Consider the following 20,202-nt stretch of genomic DNA (forward strand, 5'->3'; position numbering starts at 1 on the left):
CCTGAACCTCTGTCCCCTCCTCTGCCCTTTTTGAAAAGGCTGCCGGCAGAATGTGGGCGACTTCTTATACCCAAAGTATCTGGCTGCCAATAGTGACGATTTTTATTCGAAATTTAAGCAGTGCAAAGCTCGAACCCCAGACTTTTGATTACTAGTTAAAGATGTTAGCCCTAGAGCACAGGTGCACTCCAGGTAAGAGTACAAAACCCAGCATAAGTGGAACAAATTAAAGAAATAAAATTAATAGTAAACATTCTCAAGTATCTTAACTTCTATTCTGGTGGCCAAACACCGCTGGACAAGTTTGAAAAAATGCTAAGCAGTAACCGTGCATGTGGATCTTCCCAACAATGCTCACCCAACAGAAATGAAAGAAAACGTGAGCACAAGAGGGGATGCTGTCTCTGCACACTGTCATCTAACAGGAGGTGACCAATAACTGCCTTTCCATGCTTTTTGAAAGACATTTTCTGTCCAGTTCTGCCTTCACTTTGTTCTTATTTGCTTGTAATTTTAAGACTAAGTGTATATTTTCATGCTTTGCCTGACTATTGGCCTTGCTTCAGCAGCAGCCTCATTTGTCGACAAATTAGAAGACTTCCTCAGGTTCACACTGTTAATCTGTGGAACAACTTATGTTCCATTTTATCTCCATATTATCCATGAACAAGAATCCAAAGACTAAGCATACTAATGCTATGCTATGCTATGCTGAAGTGCGTAAGATGGCGCCCGTCAAATACTTCATTTACATTCCTCTAATGTCCAACAGATAACTGTGTGTAGTAGGAACTTGCATAAAGAATGGACATGTTCAAAACTAGACACCAATAGCCCAAATTGTCATTACAACTAAGACAGAAAAACAAATCTATTAATAAATGGAAGAAACAGTCTCTTCACTTCATTGTAACCATTCTCTGAAGAGCCAATCATCCTCACCTACAGCTTGTAGCCACAGACATAAACAATTAAAAATAAGTCAATCGATAATTAATCTTCTCACATTTCATTCTTGTCCTCAGCACTGAGAGTTACACTCTACACTATTGCAGAGAATACTTACCTGAACACAGCAAGCAAGGGCGCATCGACACTGTCGCCATCAAATATATACAAATGATCCCAGCCGCATTCAGTGGCAAACTCCTCGAGATGCAATCGGATTGTGGTATTGGGTATACCACCTGCATCTACAAGCCAACTACATTTCACATCAATTGAGTAATTTCCATGACCATCATGTATATGACCTGATGTGTCTGGTAATCTAAAAATAAATTCCAACAAGCATAACTAAGTTAAATTATTATTTCAATAAACAAGTAATGTTTTCTGTATGAACAACTATTATAAAGACAAACAATGAACAATGCTACAACACAGCTTTGGTAACCAAGGACCACGAGCAGAAACAAGTAACGGGGAGCGGGGAGGGAGAGGGGGAGTAGTAATATGAAAAATACAAAAGGAAGCAAATGTCAATGACAGACAACTCCTCTCACTATCTTTCTCTCCCTCCTCTGCTCTATATCTAACACAGTCCACTCACTATAAATGATGTGACAGAAGGTATTTTTTGCACCTTCATTAAGGTTTCTTCCCAATTCATTCACAGACTAATCCTAGGAAGAACAATTCCTTCAACACTTAGGCATGAGCTGCTGCTAATATAAATCTGTCTTAACTACATCTACCTCTAAACCCCTACTCCCCAAGTCACCTTATAGAGAAAGTGTGTCACAGGTACCACTATCATCTCCTTTCCTTCTCAATTTGCAAGTTGTCCACCAGAGAACCTACTATTGATAGGCCTCCATATTTACTTGAATTTATGTATGTTTCCATCATGAGATCGCAAGATTTATGCAAGAGTAAGCCAGCTACTGTTTGACTCTTCTTGACATATTTGCTCTAGGACTGTTAACAGTTACTCATGCACAACAAAAACAAATCATACGAAACCCAACTCTCATTTTTCTTAGATGATATACTGTAAGCCATGAATCAAGGCAGTCAGATAAGACGTAGTATTTCTTGATTTCTGAAGAGCATCAGCCTCAATGCCACACCTATGATTATTGTCAAAAGTACAATTATGTTTGCTATCAAGTGAAATTTGTGACTCGATTGAGGATTTCTTTTGTGAGAAGGATACAGCTAGTTATCTTGGATGGAGAGTCATCCACAGATGTAGACATAACTTCGGGTGTACTTCAGCGAAGAGTGTTGGGTCCCTCGCTCTTCATGTTATATATAAGGGGCATTAAAAAAGAAATGAGCCGATGCATAATTACAGAAACCAGTACCTGTATGTTACAAGTATTGACTCTGGCTGTTGAGACACTTGTCCCACTGTGCCACAAGGCAGTGAATGGCTGTCTCATAAAATTCCCAGGGCAGTGATGTTAACCAGTTCCACACACACAGTTGGACATCGTCGTCCGAGGTGAATCGTTTGCCCCTCAGAGCCTTTTTAAGGGGACCAAAATTGGCGTAATCACAGGGAGAGAGGTCCAGACTGTATGGAGAGTGGCCGAGAACCTCCCATTTGAATTTATGCAGGAGTGCCGCGACTGTGTTGGCCATACGAGGCTTTGCATTGTCGTGGAGCAGAATGACCCCACGGGTGACATTGCCTGGTCGTTTTGATTTGATCACTTGGCAAAGGGTGGTCAAGGTTTGCGAGAAATGCTGGGCATTCACTGTTGTCCCATGCTGCAGGAAGCGAATCAGAAGTGGGCCATCTTGGTCAAAGACGAACGTCAGCATAACCTTTCCTGCACTCATGTGGATGGCCTTGGCTTTTTTTGTTGGTGGTAACCCTGGATGCTTCCTCTGGAGACTTTGTTGTTTTGAGTCTGTTTCGAAGCAATGACGCCATGACTCACTTCTGGCGACCACTCGTGCTAGGAACGCATTCCCTTCCCGAGCATAGTGCTGCAGATGAGCAAGAGAGTGGGCCACTGACATGCTTCCTGGTGTGGTTGAAGACTGTGGGGGCCCCGATTGGGCAAACACTTTGCGCATGTGCAGTTGTTCCTTCATGATGATGTGAACACTTCCAACGCTCAATCCGTCTATGGAAGCTACAGCTTTCACTGTCACTCAGTTGTCCTGAGTAATGAGTGCATCCACCAGCTGGGCGATGTCATGGTAATGCAGTATGGTGCTCCAGATCGTGCATCATCGGCTAACGACACCCGTCCTTCCCTGAAACGCTTGTGTCATGCCTTGACCCTTGCAAGGGACATGCAATGGTCACCATACACTTTTCACATTTGTTGATGAATGTCCGTTCCTCCTACTCCATCCGCTGTCAGAAAACGAACACCTCTTTGCTCTTCTTTTGAGGCCTCCATGTCACTGTTTGCAATGCGACTGGCAGCGTTGGATGATTGACGCATGCTGCTGCTAGCTCTGTATAGTCATGTGATTTGCACGCATGCCCTCTAGCGACGGGCTGTGAACTTCCATGCTCTGGTCCGAAACACACCTCGTTACACACGCCACTATATTAATCTCCTGTCACTGGTTTGCAGATTCCAGACTCCGGCTTGTTTCTTTTTGAAAGCCCCTTACATTAACAACATTGCAGACAACATTAACGGTAACCTCAGCCTTTTCACAGATGATGCAGTTATCAACTATGAACTAAAGTCTAAAAAAATCTTGACAAATTTTCAGTCAGATCCCGATCTCTTCACAAAATGAAAAACTGTGGTATCCTATAACAACACTATCAATGAGTCACAAATGGAATCAGTAAACTGTACAAATACGTGGATGTTACCCTTTGTAGGGACATGAAATGGCATGATCGCATGGCCTCACTCATGGGCAGAGCAGGTAGCAGATTTCAGTTTACTGGTATAATACTAAGAAAAATGCAACCAGTCTACAAAGGATATTGCTAACTAATCACTCATCTAATTCATCCTAGAATGTTGATGAAGTGTGCCGGACCCGTACCAAATACACTCCTGGAAATTGAAATAAGAACACCGTGAATTCATTGTCCCAGGAAGGGGAAACTTTACTGACACATTCCTGGGGTCAGATACATCACATGATCACACTGACAGAACCACAGGCACATAGACATAGGCTACAGAGCATGCACAATGTCGGCACTAGTACAGTGTATATCCACCTTTCGCAGCAATGCAGGCTGCTATTCTCCCATGGAGACGATCGTAGAGATGCTGGATGTAGTCCTGTGGAACGGCTTGCCATGCCATTTCCACCTGGCGCCTCAGTTGGACCAGCGTTCGTGCTGGACGTGCAGACCGCGTGAGACGACGCTTCATCCAGTCCCAAACATGCTCAATGGGGGACAGATCCGGAGATCTTGCTGGCCAAGTAGTTGACTTACACCTTCTAGAGCACGTTGGGTGGCACGGGATACATGCGGACGTGCATTGTCCTGTTGGAACAGCAAGTTCCCTTGCCGGTCTAGTGATGGTAGAACGATGGGTTCGATGACGGTTTGGATGTACCGTGCACTATTCAGTGTCCCCTCGACGATCACCAGTGGTGTACGGCCAGTGTAGGAGATCGCTCCCCACACCATAATGCCGGGTGTTCGCCCTGTGTGCCTTGGTCGTATGCAGTCCTGATTGTGGCGCTCACCTGCACGGCGCCAAACACGCATACGACCATCATTGGCACCAAGGCAGAAGCGACTCTCATCGCTGAAGACGACACGTCTCCATTCGTCCCTCCATTCACGCCTGTCGCGACACCACTGGAGGCGGGCTGCACGATGTTGGGGCGTGAGCGGAAGACGGCCTACGGCCTAACGGTTTGCGGGACCGTAGCCCAGCTTCATGGAGACGGTTGCGAATGGTCCTCGCCGATACCCCAGGAGCAACAGTGTCCCTAATTTGCTGGGAAGTGGCGGTGCGGTCCCCTACAGCACTGCGTAGGATCCTACGGTCTTGGCGTGCATCCGTGCGTAGCTGCGGTCCGGTCCCAGGTCGACGGGCACGTGCACCTTCCGCCGACCACTGGCGACAACATCGACGTACTGTGGAGACCTCACGCCCCACGTGTTGAGCAATTCGGCGGTACGTCCACCCGGCCTCCCGCATGCCCACTATACGCCCACGCTCAAAGTCCATCAACTGCACATACGGTTCACGTCCACGCTGTCGCGGCATGCTACCAGTGTTAAAGACTGCGATGGAGCTCCATATGCCACGGCAAACTGGCTGACACTGACGGCGGCGGTGCACAAATGCTGCGCAGCTAGCGCCATTCGACGGCCAACACCGCGGTTCCTGGTGTGTCCGCTGTGCCGTGCGTGTGATCATTGCTTGTACAGCCCTCTCGCAGTGTCCGGAGCAAGTATGGTGGGTCTGACACACCGGTGTCAATGTGTTCTTTTTTCCATTTCCAGGAGTGTATGACTAAGAGGGGATAGTGAATGCATACAGAGAAGGGCAGCACAAATGGACATATAGGTCTGTCTGATCCATGGGAGAACATCACAGAGATGTTGATGAACTGAACTAAGGAAGGAAGAATGGATGTAACACCCTGTCGACATTGAGTTTATTTGAGATGGAGCATAACTGATATACTTATCAAAACATTATCTACCAGTACTTTGGTATCTGGAACGATAATAAAATCAAGCAAGGGCAGCATATCACTTTGTAATTTGCATCTCACTTGTGATGTTTCGAAATGAATGTCGCCTTAGAAATTAAAAATGGTAGAAGGTTAGCACAACTGTACTTGAGAATATGTTGTATCGGGGAATCCACTAGTTTCCGGACCCATGTTTATTTAGGATTATTTGATACTTCCACTCCCACTTTCATTTGTACCTGTAATAGTCGAACACCCTGTATAGATCTAGTGATCCGCCCATCTGTCCTCAGAACAAACTTGAAAACATGACTTAACATGTGCCTTTTTCCAATCCTTTGGAATGCTTTGGTGCTCCCACAAATTTCTTTCACATAATTAATATTACATAATAATACACATATTCTATAAGCTCCAATTTCTTTTTTTGCTGAGTGAAAACAGTTGCCTTCAAAGTCGATAGACTTGGACAAACACATGTCAAGGAGTATTTTAACAGTGGGTAGCTCAACTCTAATTCAAAAGATCACTGGCCATCAAAGCTGCGAAAACAGCAGTTGGTAAGCAGCCGCACCATCAAAAATCATCTCCTCCCTAAGGAGTACCACATCTACAGCTTTGCACTTTTACACACATCTACTCCAAGCATGACACATGGGACTAAGATTCAGTATGGCTATAACAAAAATGCCAATGAATGTTGAAAACATGAAAAATTCTGAGCTGGACTAATGAATGAATCACACATTGGTGCACACATAAAACACAGTAGAAGGACAATGAAAACCTCACGAGCCAATAACATTTACTTGCTAGCATGTTCATCAATACAGTCCTTCATTTCATAAATCTCAAACAAGGTCAAAACAGTTTGAAGAACTCTCTATCATTTAGTATCAACATCCTGCTCCCCCTCCTCCCCAAAAAACTGACTATAATTCTTTGAACACACCATGCTTTCAAGCAAAAAGTGCATACTGGATACAGATATGGCCGACCTTCATTTATGAACATCTCTTCAGATGCTCTAAAAGACTTCTGGATTCTCATGGAATCGATGCCATGCATCAGTGCCATCATTAAAAAAATGTATAAATGAGCGAGTGAACTGCTCATATGAAAGTGAATGATGGGACTGGCTGTCTTCCTTCCCCATCCCTATCCTAATTGCTTTGTGTTCCACCTCTAATTATGTTAAAAGAAAGTTTAATCACAGATCATCAGCCTTTCCTTTCTTCCCATATACACAAACCTTGAAACTTCCTTTCACACTGAAAATTTGTGCCAGACACACTCAAAACCAGATTATTAATTATCTTATTAACTACATGGAAATATAGAAGCATCCGATTCCACCCGTCTGCTTTGACCCATGACATTACAAATATGGCGGAAACGACCATACACTACAACTCCAATATGACACCACTGACGTCATCACGTAAACATGACCACAAACACGAAAATACATTGAAAAACAAACACACACACGTTCCACAAAAAACCTAACGAAACTAACGGGACAAGTGTGGGAAATTGGGGGTTTTTGGGTGGAGACAAAGTAAATATAAACAAATTTAGACACACATCACCATACCTAATCACACAAAACGACGAAAAAACCAGACAACACAAAACTCCCCAAATTCCACTAAACACAATATCCTCTGGAATCGGACACTTCCCTTGACCTATATAGCTCAACAGCAGCTCCCGAACCCACACATTGGAATTGAACACATCCCTTGACCTATATAGCTCAAAATCAACCCCCAATTCCACAAATAACACTTCCCTTGACCTATATAGGTCAACAGAAACTACTGACACCAAATCATGAAACCCAAAACTACAGCCACGTCCACAATCATCACTACCTCAAAAAACACAACAAACCAACAAAATTAGAATCTAACACTTCCCTTGACCTGTTATCCTTACGACATCTCCCCATACAGCCATACGCCGGAACTTTAGTAAGCCTCATTTCTTCACCACATACTGAACACTTCACGACTCCATCCAAAAATCCGAAGAGTTGAAGGAATTTTACTAGAGACAATGCACTGTCCCCCATCATCGCCAACAACCGAAAACTGTTGACCTTGTCAGTCATGTCCATACCTACCAAAGACATAAAAAAAGCAATGTACCAAAATTCACACAGGATGAACAGAAAAAAACTACAATAACGTCGAAATAACAAAGCTAAAATCGTTAATTCACTGAAAAATATTCCGCTGAAAGCACAGTCCTGATAACACACACGTGCAATGCTATCACGCAAATGAACCCCATAACCACTGACCGCAACAATACGCCACCTATAAAAATGCCACACATGCAAACTAAACCAGAAACGTCACCTAACACACCACCAGAGAACACCACAAATCATACCACCATAACACCTACAAACATGCCACTCTCAAAAACTAAATTCCGCACCGTCATGACATCACACACCACAACAGCCTTACATCATGTGTCAAAGCCGACGGTTGGGATCGGACGCTTCAGTCGACCCAACTAAATTTTCCAAGTGAGAGTCAGCATCCAACCCAAAGCTTCAATTTTTTAGTGACTGTAATTTTATTAGCACCTTAATGCAAAACACTTTTGGGTATGTACACTATTATCAGTCATTCTTTCATTCACTGCTGAATAAAACCCTTTCTTAACTCTTCAACGTAAATGTTGTGTATTGGACCCTCCCAGCATTTTTCAATGTGGCACAGAAGTAAAAATTAGGCTTAACTATCTGTCAATCTCTTGCCACAACCAGATTTTCTGGTTTCACATGTGTTGGTTTCACCAACTCACAACCAAATAGTCACCTTTCTACCTAAACCAGGCCTCAGGATGCACCACAGATCAGTTGGATGCAATAGATAACTTTGGCTGGTCTTCAAATCCCATGATCTTAAACTTTACATCTGGAAGTATGACATCCACTCATCTTCTATCAGGCCATTGCCAAGGTCATGTATCGCAAGAAAAATAGAGAAATATTTCCTTAGTTTGTCTTTTTGTTAGTCTGATGTGTGTCCCTGATACAATAAAAGCAATGCTAATCTCCATTGCTTTTCTCTTAGCATGATTACTATACAACATCTTGTCTGTAATGCGGTCAATTTTCAACCCTGTATGGAATTTTTCCATTAATTACTAAAGTGGCCACTTGTAATGTGCAAATAACTCAGATATGACCTATAATACAAAAACAGGCCTATAGTACAAAATACAAACACATCAGACTTGATGGAGTGGATATTCTGCAGCTTCATTTTTAAAGTCTGTCATGCAGTCATGAACTACAAGTTACTGTTTTTCTGCTTACTAATTCCATGAACTGTTCACGTGCCTACTATTTCTAACTGATCACCAAAGTCTTAGAGTCATTTTCCATAAAGCATGCTTTGGATAATTTCTCTATCTTCAAAACTGTTAAGAATACACTTTAAAAGCAGCGATTAATTACAACGAGACTCTAATATGCCAAAGAAAAAGTTTATGATATAAACTGCTTAGCACGAGCACGTCCTTCCATGTAATATATAATATTGTTCAATTTTTTAGTATTAAATATTAAAAACTTAAAAAACAATACTATTCTGGAAACTAATAATTCGGAGAGTCAAATCAAAAACAATGAGGGCTAGGGCCTATACTGAAGAGGTATACTTGGCGATTTCATAATTAATGAGGATGATAAAATAATACAACACAGCACATACACGGTTAACACTATCAGTAATACTTCTTGAACAGACACATTAGATTCGCACAGGCATATCAAAATATATACCCGAAAGAAAAGAACACCAAGGAAGAATAGATGAGTCATGTCTGCACAAGTAACTGTCACTTTACAGCTTTGGAATAGATGTAGAATAACATATCACAGTAAAGATGTCAGCTTTACTTTGTTACCTTTATAACAGCTTAAACGTAACTAGGTGATCAATCCATTGTCAATTCTGAAAATGATTCTGTGGGTGCAGATTTTTCATAAAGCATATACTCATTACTATTGTAGGCCTATTTGATTAACAGATTAAGATGCATACTGCAATAGTACTCTACCAATGAAGCTTAAGGTCACTGTGACACACTTAAAAAAGGCTACCAATTCCTGTAAACATTACTTTTCTGCTTTGTTATGAACTGGTAACAACCTGAAAAGCTTTGGGCCTCTATTACTTTGTGTCTGGCCACTGACAATCTTGCTGATATGCAAACAATAACAATGTATGTAGCATTGACATTGCCATTATGTAGACAAATGATGTGCTGTTTATTTACTTCATAAAATAGTTAAACTATCAGCAATGTGAAAGTTGGTTTGAGCACCACAGTATTAGGCACTGTCCTATTGGAGTGGTGTGGCATTGCCTTCCTCAGACCTTTGAACTCACTTCGCCAGCCAGTTATAGGAGGACCTAAAGTTTAACATGGTCTTCGGTTCACAATGCCACACAGGATTTTCCACATTAACAAACATTTCCAGAGGTGAAACAAGTGATGAGTGACAGATAAAAATGCCAGTCGACTGACTGAGGAATGAACTCAAGACCTCTGAATCTAGGAAATGGTGCTCAACAACTGAGAGACACAATCCTAACTTATGCAAAATCTTTAAGAGTCCATTAATTACATGTCATTTCCATTTCACAGATACTTCATATAAAGCATGAAATATACAGGTAACGCCAGCACAGTGCAAGGAAAAAAACTACTCCACTCCTCGTTGCAGTTTATATTCTTGATAGAGACTGCCACTCATCATATGTCACTGAGTTAAGGATTAAGGGGAAGAATGCAAACAATATTTTTCAGTACTCTCCAACTAACTGACACACACACACACACACACACACACACACACACACACACACACACACACACACAAAACGAAAACCTGGTCCACAGATCAATTGGGGGATATGAAAAATATATTTATCTAAAGGTACCATCAGAGCATTTTTTTTTCGCCAACTGGTAATCTTAGGATACAGCTTGGTGTATTTAGCTAAAGAAAATGACAATTTATGAAATTACACAGATGGCACTTAGTGCACAGAACTTAATATTAACGCGACCATGAGACTAATCTTTGAAGAGGACACACATGCTCATGTCTGGAGATGCCATTAACCACTGTAATGTTTGTTACCAGAAAAAATAGCGCTGACCAAACAGTTGATAACAATTAAAATATGTCAACTAGATTCAGCACATTCCTTTTCTGTATATTACTTTTCGCGGGAATTATACTTCTAACAATACTGGGACGTGTTAAGGTCAATCATTTGTCCTTATACATAAACTTTGATATTCACCTCACAATGTAAATAATGTAGGTCAATAACATGTAATCACACATCCCTTATACCACTGATAAGTAAACAACAACAGTAGATAACTGCTATTTTTAATACATACTTTTTTCCGAAATTTGCCGCCCTAAAACACGTTAAATATGAGTTTTCTTGAACGAAACAAATAGTGACAACACTATGTCCTAAAGGCTACAGATAAAGGAAAAAACTATAAAAAACGATCACGCCATCTGCTTTCTTACGGAGATAAATGACGCACTCTCCTGGTTGCTTACTACAATTCCAGTGTAAATTTATGTTAGCCTACACGTATTACAGACCTAGTTTTGCAGTCATTTACACACCTATATTTGTTGCATGAGAAGCAAGAAGGCAGAGGATAAGCATATATAAGTTACACTATTTCGTTATTAATAAGCACTTTCTCTGTTCTTACCGCACTTTTCCTCCACAAAATTGACAGGAAGGTCCTTGCCACCCATCAAAACAAACACAACCTGTGCCATTCACACATTCCCCGTTCACACACTGTGCACCAGTACAGTTTGTACTCGAAGCTAAATTAAATACACTTGAGTACACTACAATCATACTAAACACTCCACTCGTAAAAACACATTTTCGGCGATATTTCGACTTAAACAGGAATAAAAACATCTGCAAAGCCGCTGCCATCTTGCAACCAACATTTCTGCCATAGATGTAAATAGCTGTGCCACTACGAACCCGTTAAAAATCAGTATCCTCCAACGATCTTTAATGTAAATCTCAAAACAAAGTGCAATGTCTGTGTAGTCTGTATTGCTAATATTGCCAACGTACAACGAATTTCGTAATGGTTTATGACTACAAAACGTGGAACGAGATGTGGCACAGCTTAGAAGACGGCTATACACAATAAAAATTGAATTTCATAGTGAGAACATTTCCTGCGGGATATAAGATCTTACTTAAGGTTCATGGAATTGAAACTATCGTAAAATCAACGGGGGATTCATTATCTACTTAGACTTAGAGCTGGTGTAATTCCAGTGCTTTAGTCGTTTTCACATGTTATCCCGAGAAATGTTCCTTTTTGTTAAGCGAATCCATGGTGTCTTCATTGGTCATCAGACGCAAGGTGGTTCTAAAGGAGAGATTGGGAAACTAAGCACTGCTTTGGAATACTTTTAGAGGGAACATTTTTATAACGTGTGTGCCTTGTTTGATGGGGAAAACGCCATGAATGAAAGTTACTAGCAAATGATTTATTTATTTACATTTTGTTTGCTTGGAGCCATCACAATGATGGCTTTAGCAAACCTAAAAAATAACAGTGTAATAATAATTATACTTAAAAAATATTGTACATACCGGTCCTACAGGGGTTGCTTATGTCTGTTTTGTAGATTCACTAGAGTAAGGCCCGCTGCTTCGCTCTCTTACACTGTGTAGTCTGCACATATTATTGTTTTGTTTATTATTTTTCTGTAATCGAATTTAATTTGTATGTTTTTACTCCCATTGCACATGTGTAAATCTACGCATTGTGCAGAACGGTGTATTTAATCTACCCAAACTAAGCTGCTACAGGTTGTTAAAATATAGTAAAGCAGTTCTGCACATAAAATTTGCACATTTAAAAAATTCGATTTATATATTCTTATGGACATTGTCCACTTCAGTACAGTCATATTTGAACAGAGGTTTAATGCAAGCATGTTGAGATTAATAAGGCACAAAGTTTTCGCTGAAAATGTGAAGGAATATTTTTTTTGTTTTTGTTTTGATTTCTCCTTTCTCTGCTATTCGCTATTCGCCAGCAGTGGCGATTACATATGAAAGGCATTAACTCAAAAACAAAACAAAAAAACTCACACAACAGTTGCTGCTCTCATCTATTACTTTCCCCTCTTTGGGGAAGTGTGAGGGGGAGTTTGTAGCGTTTCGGTTTTACTCCCCTGTGTACTTGTGTGTGTGATTATTTCTGTACTTTTTGGTGTCTGTGAAATGTGATGATTGTTCTGCGTGAGTCTGGTACTTGCCTGAGGTTTGGCGAGATAATTGTAGTAATTTGGGTAGGAGCAGGATTTGGGAATGGATATTGGGATTTTTCTCTTCGACTTAGTCGTCGAAGATCGTCATGGGGCGATTGTGTTTATCGCGGGACATGTCATACCGACCTAGGGAGTGGATGAGGGCGTTTCCAGACCTGGAAGTTCCTTCATAGAAGACCCTTGCCAGGTCTTGAAAACGCTCTCTCAGGAGTGGGGTTTCAGCAGCGGCACGCAAATTGTCAATGGGGAATCCAAGAGGTAAATGCAGTGCCCTCCTGAGGGCGCGGTTCTGCAGCCTCTGTAGTTTGTCCAGGTGCTGCTTTGCCGCGTATCCCCAGACAGGACACGCGTATTCCATGACTGGCCGGATCAGGGCCTGGTATACGTTCACTCCTACTGGGCAGGAAAGGGAGCTGGATGAGTTGAGGATTGGGTACAGGATGGACTTTCTGGCGCAGACCTTCCTATGGACCTCGTCTATGTGGGGTTTCCACGTAAGACGAGAGTCCAAGGTTACGCCAAGATACTTGGTGGTTCTGCGCCAGGGGAGTTGGGTTCCGTTTAGGTGAAGGTGGAGGGGGGGGGGGCGTTGAGGAGGTTCGCGCCTTCCAAGCCTACGGGTAATCAGCATCGCCTGCGTCTTTTCGGAGTTGATGGTGATTCGCCAGCGACGGGCCCAAGTTTCTGTGTCATCTAAAACCCTATGTAGCCTACGGATGACCAGGTCCTTGTTCGCGTTTCTTGTGTAGAAAGCTGTATCGTCAGCGTACTGAGCGGTGTGCACCAGGGGGGCCGTTGGTGTGTCCACAGTGTACAGACTGTACAAAACGGGCCCCAGGACCGATCCCTGTGGCACCCCAGCACGAATATGCCTCTTGGTGGAGGTGGCTGTTTCTACTTTGACAGAGAAAGTTCTGTTCGAGAGATAGCTTTTGATCTGCTTAACTATGCTCCCGGGGAACCCTTGTGTGTACAACTTGTAGAGTAGCCCTCTATGCCATACTGAGTCAAAGGGTTTGGCTACGTCTAGTAACACTATCCCGCAGTAACCTCTGTGGTTGAAGCCCTCAGTGGCTGCTTCAACCACTCTCATGATCTGTTGTGGGGCAGAGTGGTTCTGCCGGAATCTGAATTGGAAATCCGGCAGAATTTGCTCTCTGGTAATATGTTCTCGTATGGATCTTAGCAGGAGGCGCTCATAGATCTCGCTGAGAGTTGGCAAGAGGCTAATCGGCCTGTAGTGCTGCGGGAATAGAGGGTCTTTCCCTGGTTTGTGTATTGCGACCACTTCCGCGTGTTTCCAGCAAGCTAGGAACTCGCGGGTGCGAGTAATCTCGTTGAAGACGTTCGCGAGGTGTTCGATCGTGGGTGGGAGGTTTTTGACCAACTGGTTGGTGACACTGTCATGTCCTGGCGCCTTTTTGGAGGGGAGGGACCTAATTACTTTTGCCACGTCTTCAGGGGCAAAAACTGTGGGTTCGTCTTCTGGGTCCTCCTCAGCATTGAGGAAGACAGCCAGTTGACGACGGACCACTCTTTCATGCTCATCATCCTGGGGTTCAGCCGCTTGGAACTGCTTCTCGAAAGTGTCGGCGAGGGCGTTGGCCTTTTCAGCATGGCTGTAGGCCATTCCCTGCTCGCCGTGCAGTGGCGGCATCCTAGCGCGTCTTTTTGTGAATTGTTTGATTGCTTGCCAAAGTGTGTGATCGTCTACTTTGAGGGCTGTGAGGCAGTTTTGCCATTGCTGGTTTCTGTGCTCATTGAGCGCTACCTTCAACTCTCTCTGTAGACGATTGAGCAGCCTCCTTGTGGCCTGGTTTCTGGTTATCTTCCATTCTTTTGCCACTCTGTTCTTATGTCGAATTTGAGCTAGCAAGTGTTCTGGGAGCTGTATTTGCGGCTGCGGGCCATCCCTTTGTGGAGGGGTGGCCTCTTCTGCTGCCTGCAGGATGGTACCTGTTAGGTCTTGTAGCGCTTGTTCTACTGTTTCGGCAGTAGGTGGCGGAGCGCGAGCGATATCAGAGGCGACAGTTTCTCGGTATCGCTCCCAGTTTGTACGTTTGTAAGACGTCTGGTACCGTGGGAGTGCTACCCATTCTCCCACGTCGACCTCTAGAATCACTGGGTTGTGGTCGGAGGACATTCTGTTGATTGTCCTCGCGGTCACAAACCCCGTAATCCTCCTAGTGAGAGCTATGTCTAACACGTCGGGCCTGCCTCCATTTTTTGGAAAATGTGTGGGCTCGACTGGACCCCATGTTTCGAAATGGTGGTTGCGCTCTAGTTGTTGCAATCTGGCGCCTGCTCTGGAGATTACTCTAGAATTCCAATCAGGATGTTTGGCATTGAAGTCGCCCCCTATTATGAGTTTGCCTTCAATTTGCCCTAGAGTAGCTATGTCTCCCTCATCTATCTGGTCTTGTGGGGGTCGGTAGATTGCAACGATTGTTAGGGGTCCAGTGGCAGTGGCTACTTCTACCGCCACTGCTTCGATTTTATTGGTAGCTGGTAAGAATACCTGGTGGTGGGGGATCCCTCTTTTTATGTATATGGCCACTCCTCCGCCTTGGGTAGCCTGTCTTTGCGATAGCTAACATAGTTGGGGACTGTCGCTTTTATTCCCGGTTTTAGGTGGGTTTCCCCCATCATGCATATGTCGATGGAGAACTCCTTCATGAGTTCTCTGAACTCGACCTCTTGATTAACAATGCCGTCTGCGTTAAAGACGCACATTGTCAGGCCTTGAATATTCGGTCGTCTATTCATGATGGGGTTTTGATACTACTGAGGAAGTCGCAGAGGGGAGCGACTGCTGGACTGTTGCCTGAAGGGCGACGAGGATCTGTGTTCTGCTTCTGGGCTTCCCTGAATTCCTTCATCATTTCCATGACAAGGTTCATGGTCTGCACCATCACACCTAACAACTGATCCATGGCGGGGGGGGGGAGTGTGTGTGGGGTTCCCTGTGTGTTGTCATGTTTTGGTTTCTTGTGTGTCTGGATGGGTTCGTGGTGTTTTCTTTACATGTGTGGGGGGCGGCCTTTGCGCCCTTTGCCTGCTGTGAGTGTCTTTTGTGGACCTCACAACCTTGGTAACCCGCTGTGTGGTTTTTGCCACACAGCGCGCACCTTATTTGTGGGTTCGTGTGTTTTAGTGTGCATGTCCTGGTGTCATGGGCCTCGGCGCACTTCCTGCATCTCACCGGCATGGTGCAGTGCGCAGCGATGTGGTTCAGGCCCTGACACCTGAAGCACTGCACCATCTTGTTTTTACAGCGCAGCGGCTCCGTGGTGACAGGCACAGCCAGGACCATCTTAATCTCCCTCTTGTTTTGCGGTATGTCAGGGGGTGTTACCTGGTACAGCGGCCACTTGCTGTCTATGCTGCCCATTTGCTGTACCACCTTGACGACGTGCCCCCGGGCAGTCAAGTCTGTTTTGATAGCCTGGGGGGACACTCGTCTTGGAAGGTCTCTAATAACTATGTTTCTGTTTCATGTCTTTGTTGTTGGGAATGTGTAGTGAGGTATGTTTCTTGTGTTGAATAGTGTTTATACTGTGTTTTAGTGTTCGAGTGTGTGTACTGTGACTTTTATTTTGTCTCCACCGGCGGGTTTTGACTGGAAACTGCCTCCCCCGATTTCTGTCTTGAGCAACTCGAAGAGCTCCTCGTAGTTTTGAGGAAACTCTGCGACAATCGGGGGGAGGTGGTGGGCGACTTGGTTCTGTGTTTGTGTTGTGTTTTCTGTTGTCTCTGGCTCTTCAGCAACCGCCTGAAATCTGTTTGGGGTGGGTTCCACTCCCCGGGCTGGCAGAAGCCTCGGCTGGCAAAACGTTTTCTTCGTCAGCACAAAACCATCCGAATCCTGCCCGGTTACATGGTTCCCTTCCAGTGCCGGCGTTTCCTGGTCCCCTCCCAGAGCGACGACAGGTGCTGTCGGGGACGCAGGCTCCTCAGAGGGTGTGGAAGTGGTTGGGGTGGGGGTGGTGGATTGCTTCTTCCCCTTGGAGTGCTTCTCCTTCCTGCCCTTCTTTACACGCCGCTGCTTGGATGTGGTGGACTTGTGTGGGGGGGATTTAAGGTATTTGGAACGGGTGGAGGACTGAGACGAGGGGGTGGGTTTGGGGAGGATTTTGGTCGGCAGACGGATCGTCTGCTTGCCATTTTTCATGGATTCAATGTATTCAGGTAGTGTGCCGGTGGCGCTGGCAAGCAGGAGCGGAGTTAGGACGAGGTTAGGAGGGGTGGGATTGCAAGTACTGACGATGTATGAAGTTGTTGGTGTTCTGTGTATGGTGGTATTATTTACTGTGTTATTTGCCATGTCCGGAGCGGAGAAGGGGGGCGCTGCCAGGGGGGTGCCAGTTACAGCCTTCGTTGACACCGTTAGGTGGCCCGGCTGCATTGCTGGCCCTATTTTCCTGGTGAACGCGGAGGTCTGATCGGCGGCGGCGGAAACCTTCTCTGCGGTTCCGCGGCCGGCTCCCAGGTCCTGGCCCACATTTCCCTAACCTTGGGGGGGGGGGGGGGGGGGCGGAGCCTGGCTCTGCGGCAGCTGGGGCGCTCGAAACGGCCGGAGACGCGACCCGCGGCAACAACAAGACGCGCCTTTTGTCGACAGCGGAAGACCGCTTCGACCCCAAGGCATCACCTGTACAAGACATTTCCGCAGCGGCAAAAAGCACGACAATGCTACTCTAAATACTTCCTGAGGTTGCTTTGCCATCAGATGATACTGAGCGCCAAACTGTGTTTTAACAAAAACTCAGTTGGCCACTCCTGCGTCCTTGGTATGCGTAAGTTTCAAAGCTTTACGCACCCTCGAGACGTAACCCGCAAGCAGGTCCCTATGGCTCGGTGTAGTATCGTAAGCGCTCCTGCAGCTGCACACGCGATCACTGCACAGTACGACTGGCACCGAGCGGCTTCACACAACAGTGAATCACTGCACTCTTGATGTTTTGCGGGCGATGTAGGTGTGCTGGTGGCTGAAGCGGCGGCAGCTGCGGCCTAGTACCTTCCCTCAGCTGGACTCCTGTCTGCAAAGGGTGGGAGAGGCAGCTAGCTATCAGAAAAGGAGCGAGTACTATTTTACTGTTTGGGTTGCATGCTTCACAAAACAAGGCGCCACAGTACATCAGTGCTAACGGGCTTACTCCTTTCGACCGACTGTCGGGGTCAGATGGCCTTTAACGAAGCTGTGTGGTCTGTTAAACTGTGGAGGGTGTAAGACGAAAATAAATTAATTGATGTCAAGTACACCATTGAAAATGTTTTGCAGTAGATGAGGAACGACATTTGGAGTAAGTTTCACGCTATAGTTCACGTTTCAGACGAAGAACATAGTAATTTCATCCAATGTAAACAAAATGGTTGCGTCCTTGTTTGTTCTATCTCCAACATGAGAAAACGTGTTGTGTCAAACAAGGGCGCCCATACTCATGGGTAAGAGGTGGCCGCGCCACCCGCTCCCTCACTCTTGGGGAAAGGGAAAAACATAATGTAGTCAAGTGTTTTTCATTCAATGAAATGATTTAAAAGTCGGTGTGGCGCAGGTTTACAATAGGGTCGTAACTGACACTTTTTTTATGGCTGTTTACAAGGGGCCATTCGTCTTTCAAAATGTTAAAAATGCATCATACGACCAGGTCCAGTCCCCCCCCCCCCCTTTACAAACTATCATATGGAAGCCCTCGATATCAAACGAAAACTGGGAACAGAGCAACATCGCGGTTATACCCCAGCAACAAAAAAGCGCGCTATTTTTGTATTCGTTTGATCATGCTAACATACGTTTATGGGCTAACAGCGAGTTTGCAGCTAATAATTAATTTCTGTAATTTATTTTAATAATTAATCACCGTGTGGAGACTTCACTTCATCCTCAGGTCATGTTTTCTGGTACTGTCGTTAAACACCGGTAACGCCTCAAAAGTGTGTATTTGTATACGACTCTGACTAGATATTAAATATTAAAAAAAGTTTTATCGATATAAATGTACATTAAAGATAACAATATTCGCTGCTAACCTATCAGTCGTTATATTGGTATACAACTAGCTTCTGTCATTTAGGCAGGTGACATTTAAATTTGCACTTGGAATACCTATTAAGCCGAAATCATGACTGTGTGAAATAAATGAATAGTAATTTACATTTTAACATCTGAAATTTCTTTTAAAACAATTAATGTTGCAGAAATGCCGCTAGCCCGCGATTACCGGTATAATTGCAAACTCTTGTACTCGCTCTCCTTTCTGGGTGAGATAAATCCATTTGTACCTGACAACAGACTTAGGCGATGAGTGGGCTACAGCCGAGACTTACGGATCGAATACCGGGCACAAGGAGAAGGCGAATCCGGAGATGACGTCACGGGACTCGTTGGCGAGTTTGAACACCACCACCTAAATCATCGTTCAGGTGGCGTTAGTCTGAAGCGAGTATACGGAGATCTAGAGATGGCGATGTCACGCGGGCAAAGTGGTTTCTTGAAGACTGTCTCGAGGGCTATTTGCAGAAAGTTCGTGAATTCTGATCTGTATCATTTGGAAATCATGCCTTTTTTATTTTCGTCCCACAACTATCACAGATAGTCTGTGTCCTCTTTGTGCTTTATTTCGATTGTTGAATATACAATCTGGCCTAAAATCCATTAGTACTGTGTCTTTCTTGTTCGGGGAAAGGTTTTGTGTATGGTACAGTCAGTGTCTCTAAGTTTATGTTTGCTAGAGTGTTTCTGTTGAGCACAAACATTTCTTTGCATGTTTGCCGTATCTTGCTGTGTTCCCTCATCGGAAGCGATGTTCTAAGGTGTCACTGAAGTCACGGTTATGGCATTTATCCGTTGTTGATGATGATGATGTTTGGTTTGTGGGTCACTCGACTGCGCGGTTATCGGCGGCCGTACAGATTCCCAACCGTTGCTCAGTCCAGTCTCGCCACCTTCATGAATGATGGTAAATGATGAGGACAACACAAACACCCAGTCATCTCGAGGCAGGTGAAAATCCCTGACTCCGCCGGGAATCGAACCCGGGACCCCGTGCTCGGGAAGCGAGAACGCGTCCGTGAGACCATGAGCTGCGGACATTTATCTGTTGAGGTCAGGTTGATTGCTGCTAGTTTTACATTTGTGATCATGATGTCACTGACTTCCTCATACCAGGCTATTTTTACTTTGGTGTTTAAGGTGGCTTCATCCAAGTTTTGCCACACTTGTTTCCATT

The 20,202-nt window shown here is 44.4% G+C and overlaps 1 protein-coding gene across 1 annotated transcript in view; it reads right to left on the reverse strand.

The window, feature by feature from the left end:
* The window catches only part of LOC124606897 (attractin), a 289,667-nt gene extending 278,042 nt beyond the window's left edge, over nucleotides 1-11,625 (reverse strand). Inside the window, exons 1-2 of the mRNA XM_047138997.1 lie at nucleotides 11,374-11,625; nucleotides 1,067-1,270 (exon numbers count right to left, since the gene is read on the reverse strand). Coding sequence (XP_046994953.1) covers nucleotides 1,067-1,270; nucleotides 11,374-11,612 — 443 coding nt within the window. The 5' untranslated portion in view covers nucleotides 11,613-11,625. The remainder of the gene's footprint in view (nucleotides 1-1,066; nucleotides 1,271-11,373) is intronic.
* Nucleotides 11,626-20,202: the final 8,577 nt, after the last annotated feature.

This window comes from Schistocerca americana, chromosome 3 (assembly GCF_021461395.2).
Source record: "Schistocerca americana isolate TAMUIC-IGC-003095 chromosome 3, iqSchAmer2.1, whole genome shotgun sequence".
NCBI classification, from domain to species: Eukaryota; Metazoa; Arthropoda; class Insecta; order Orthoptera; family Acrididae; genus Schistocerca; species Schistocerca americana.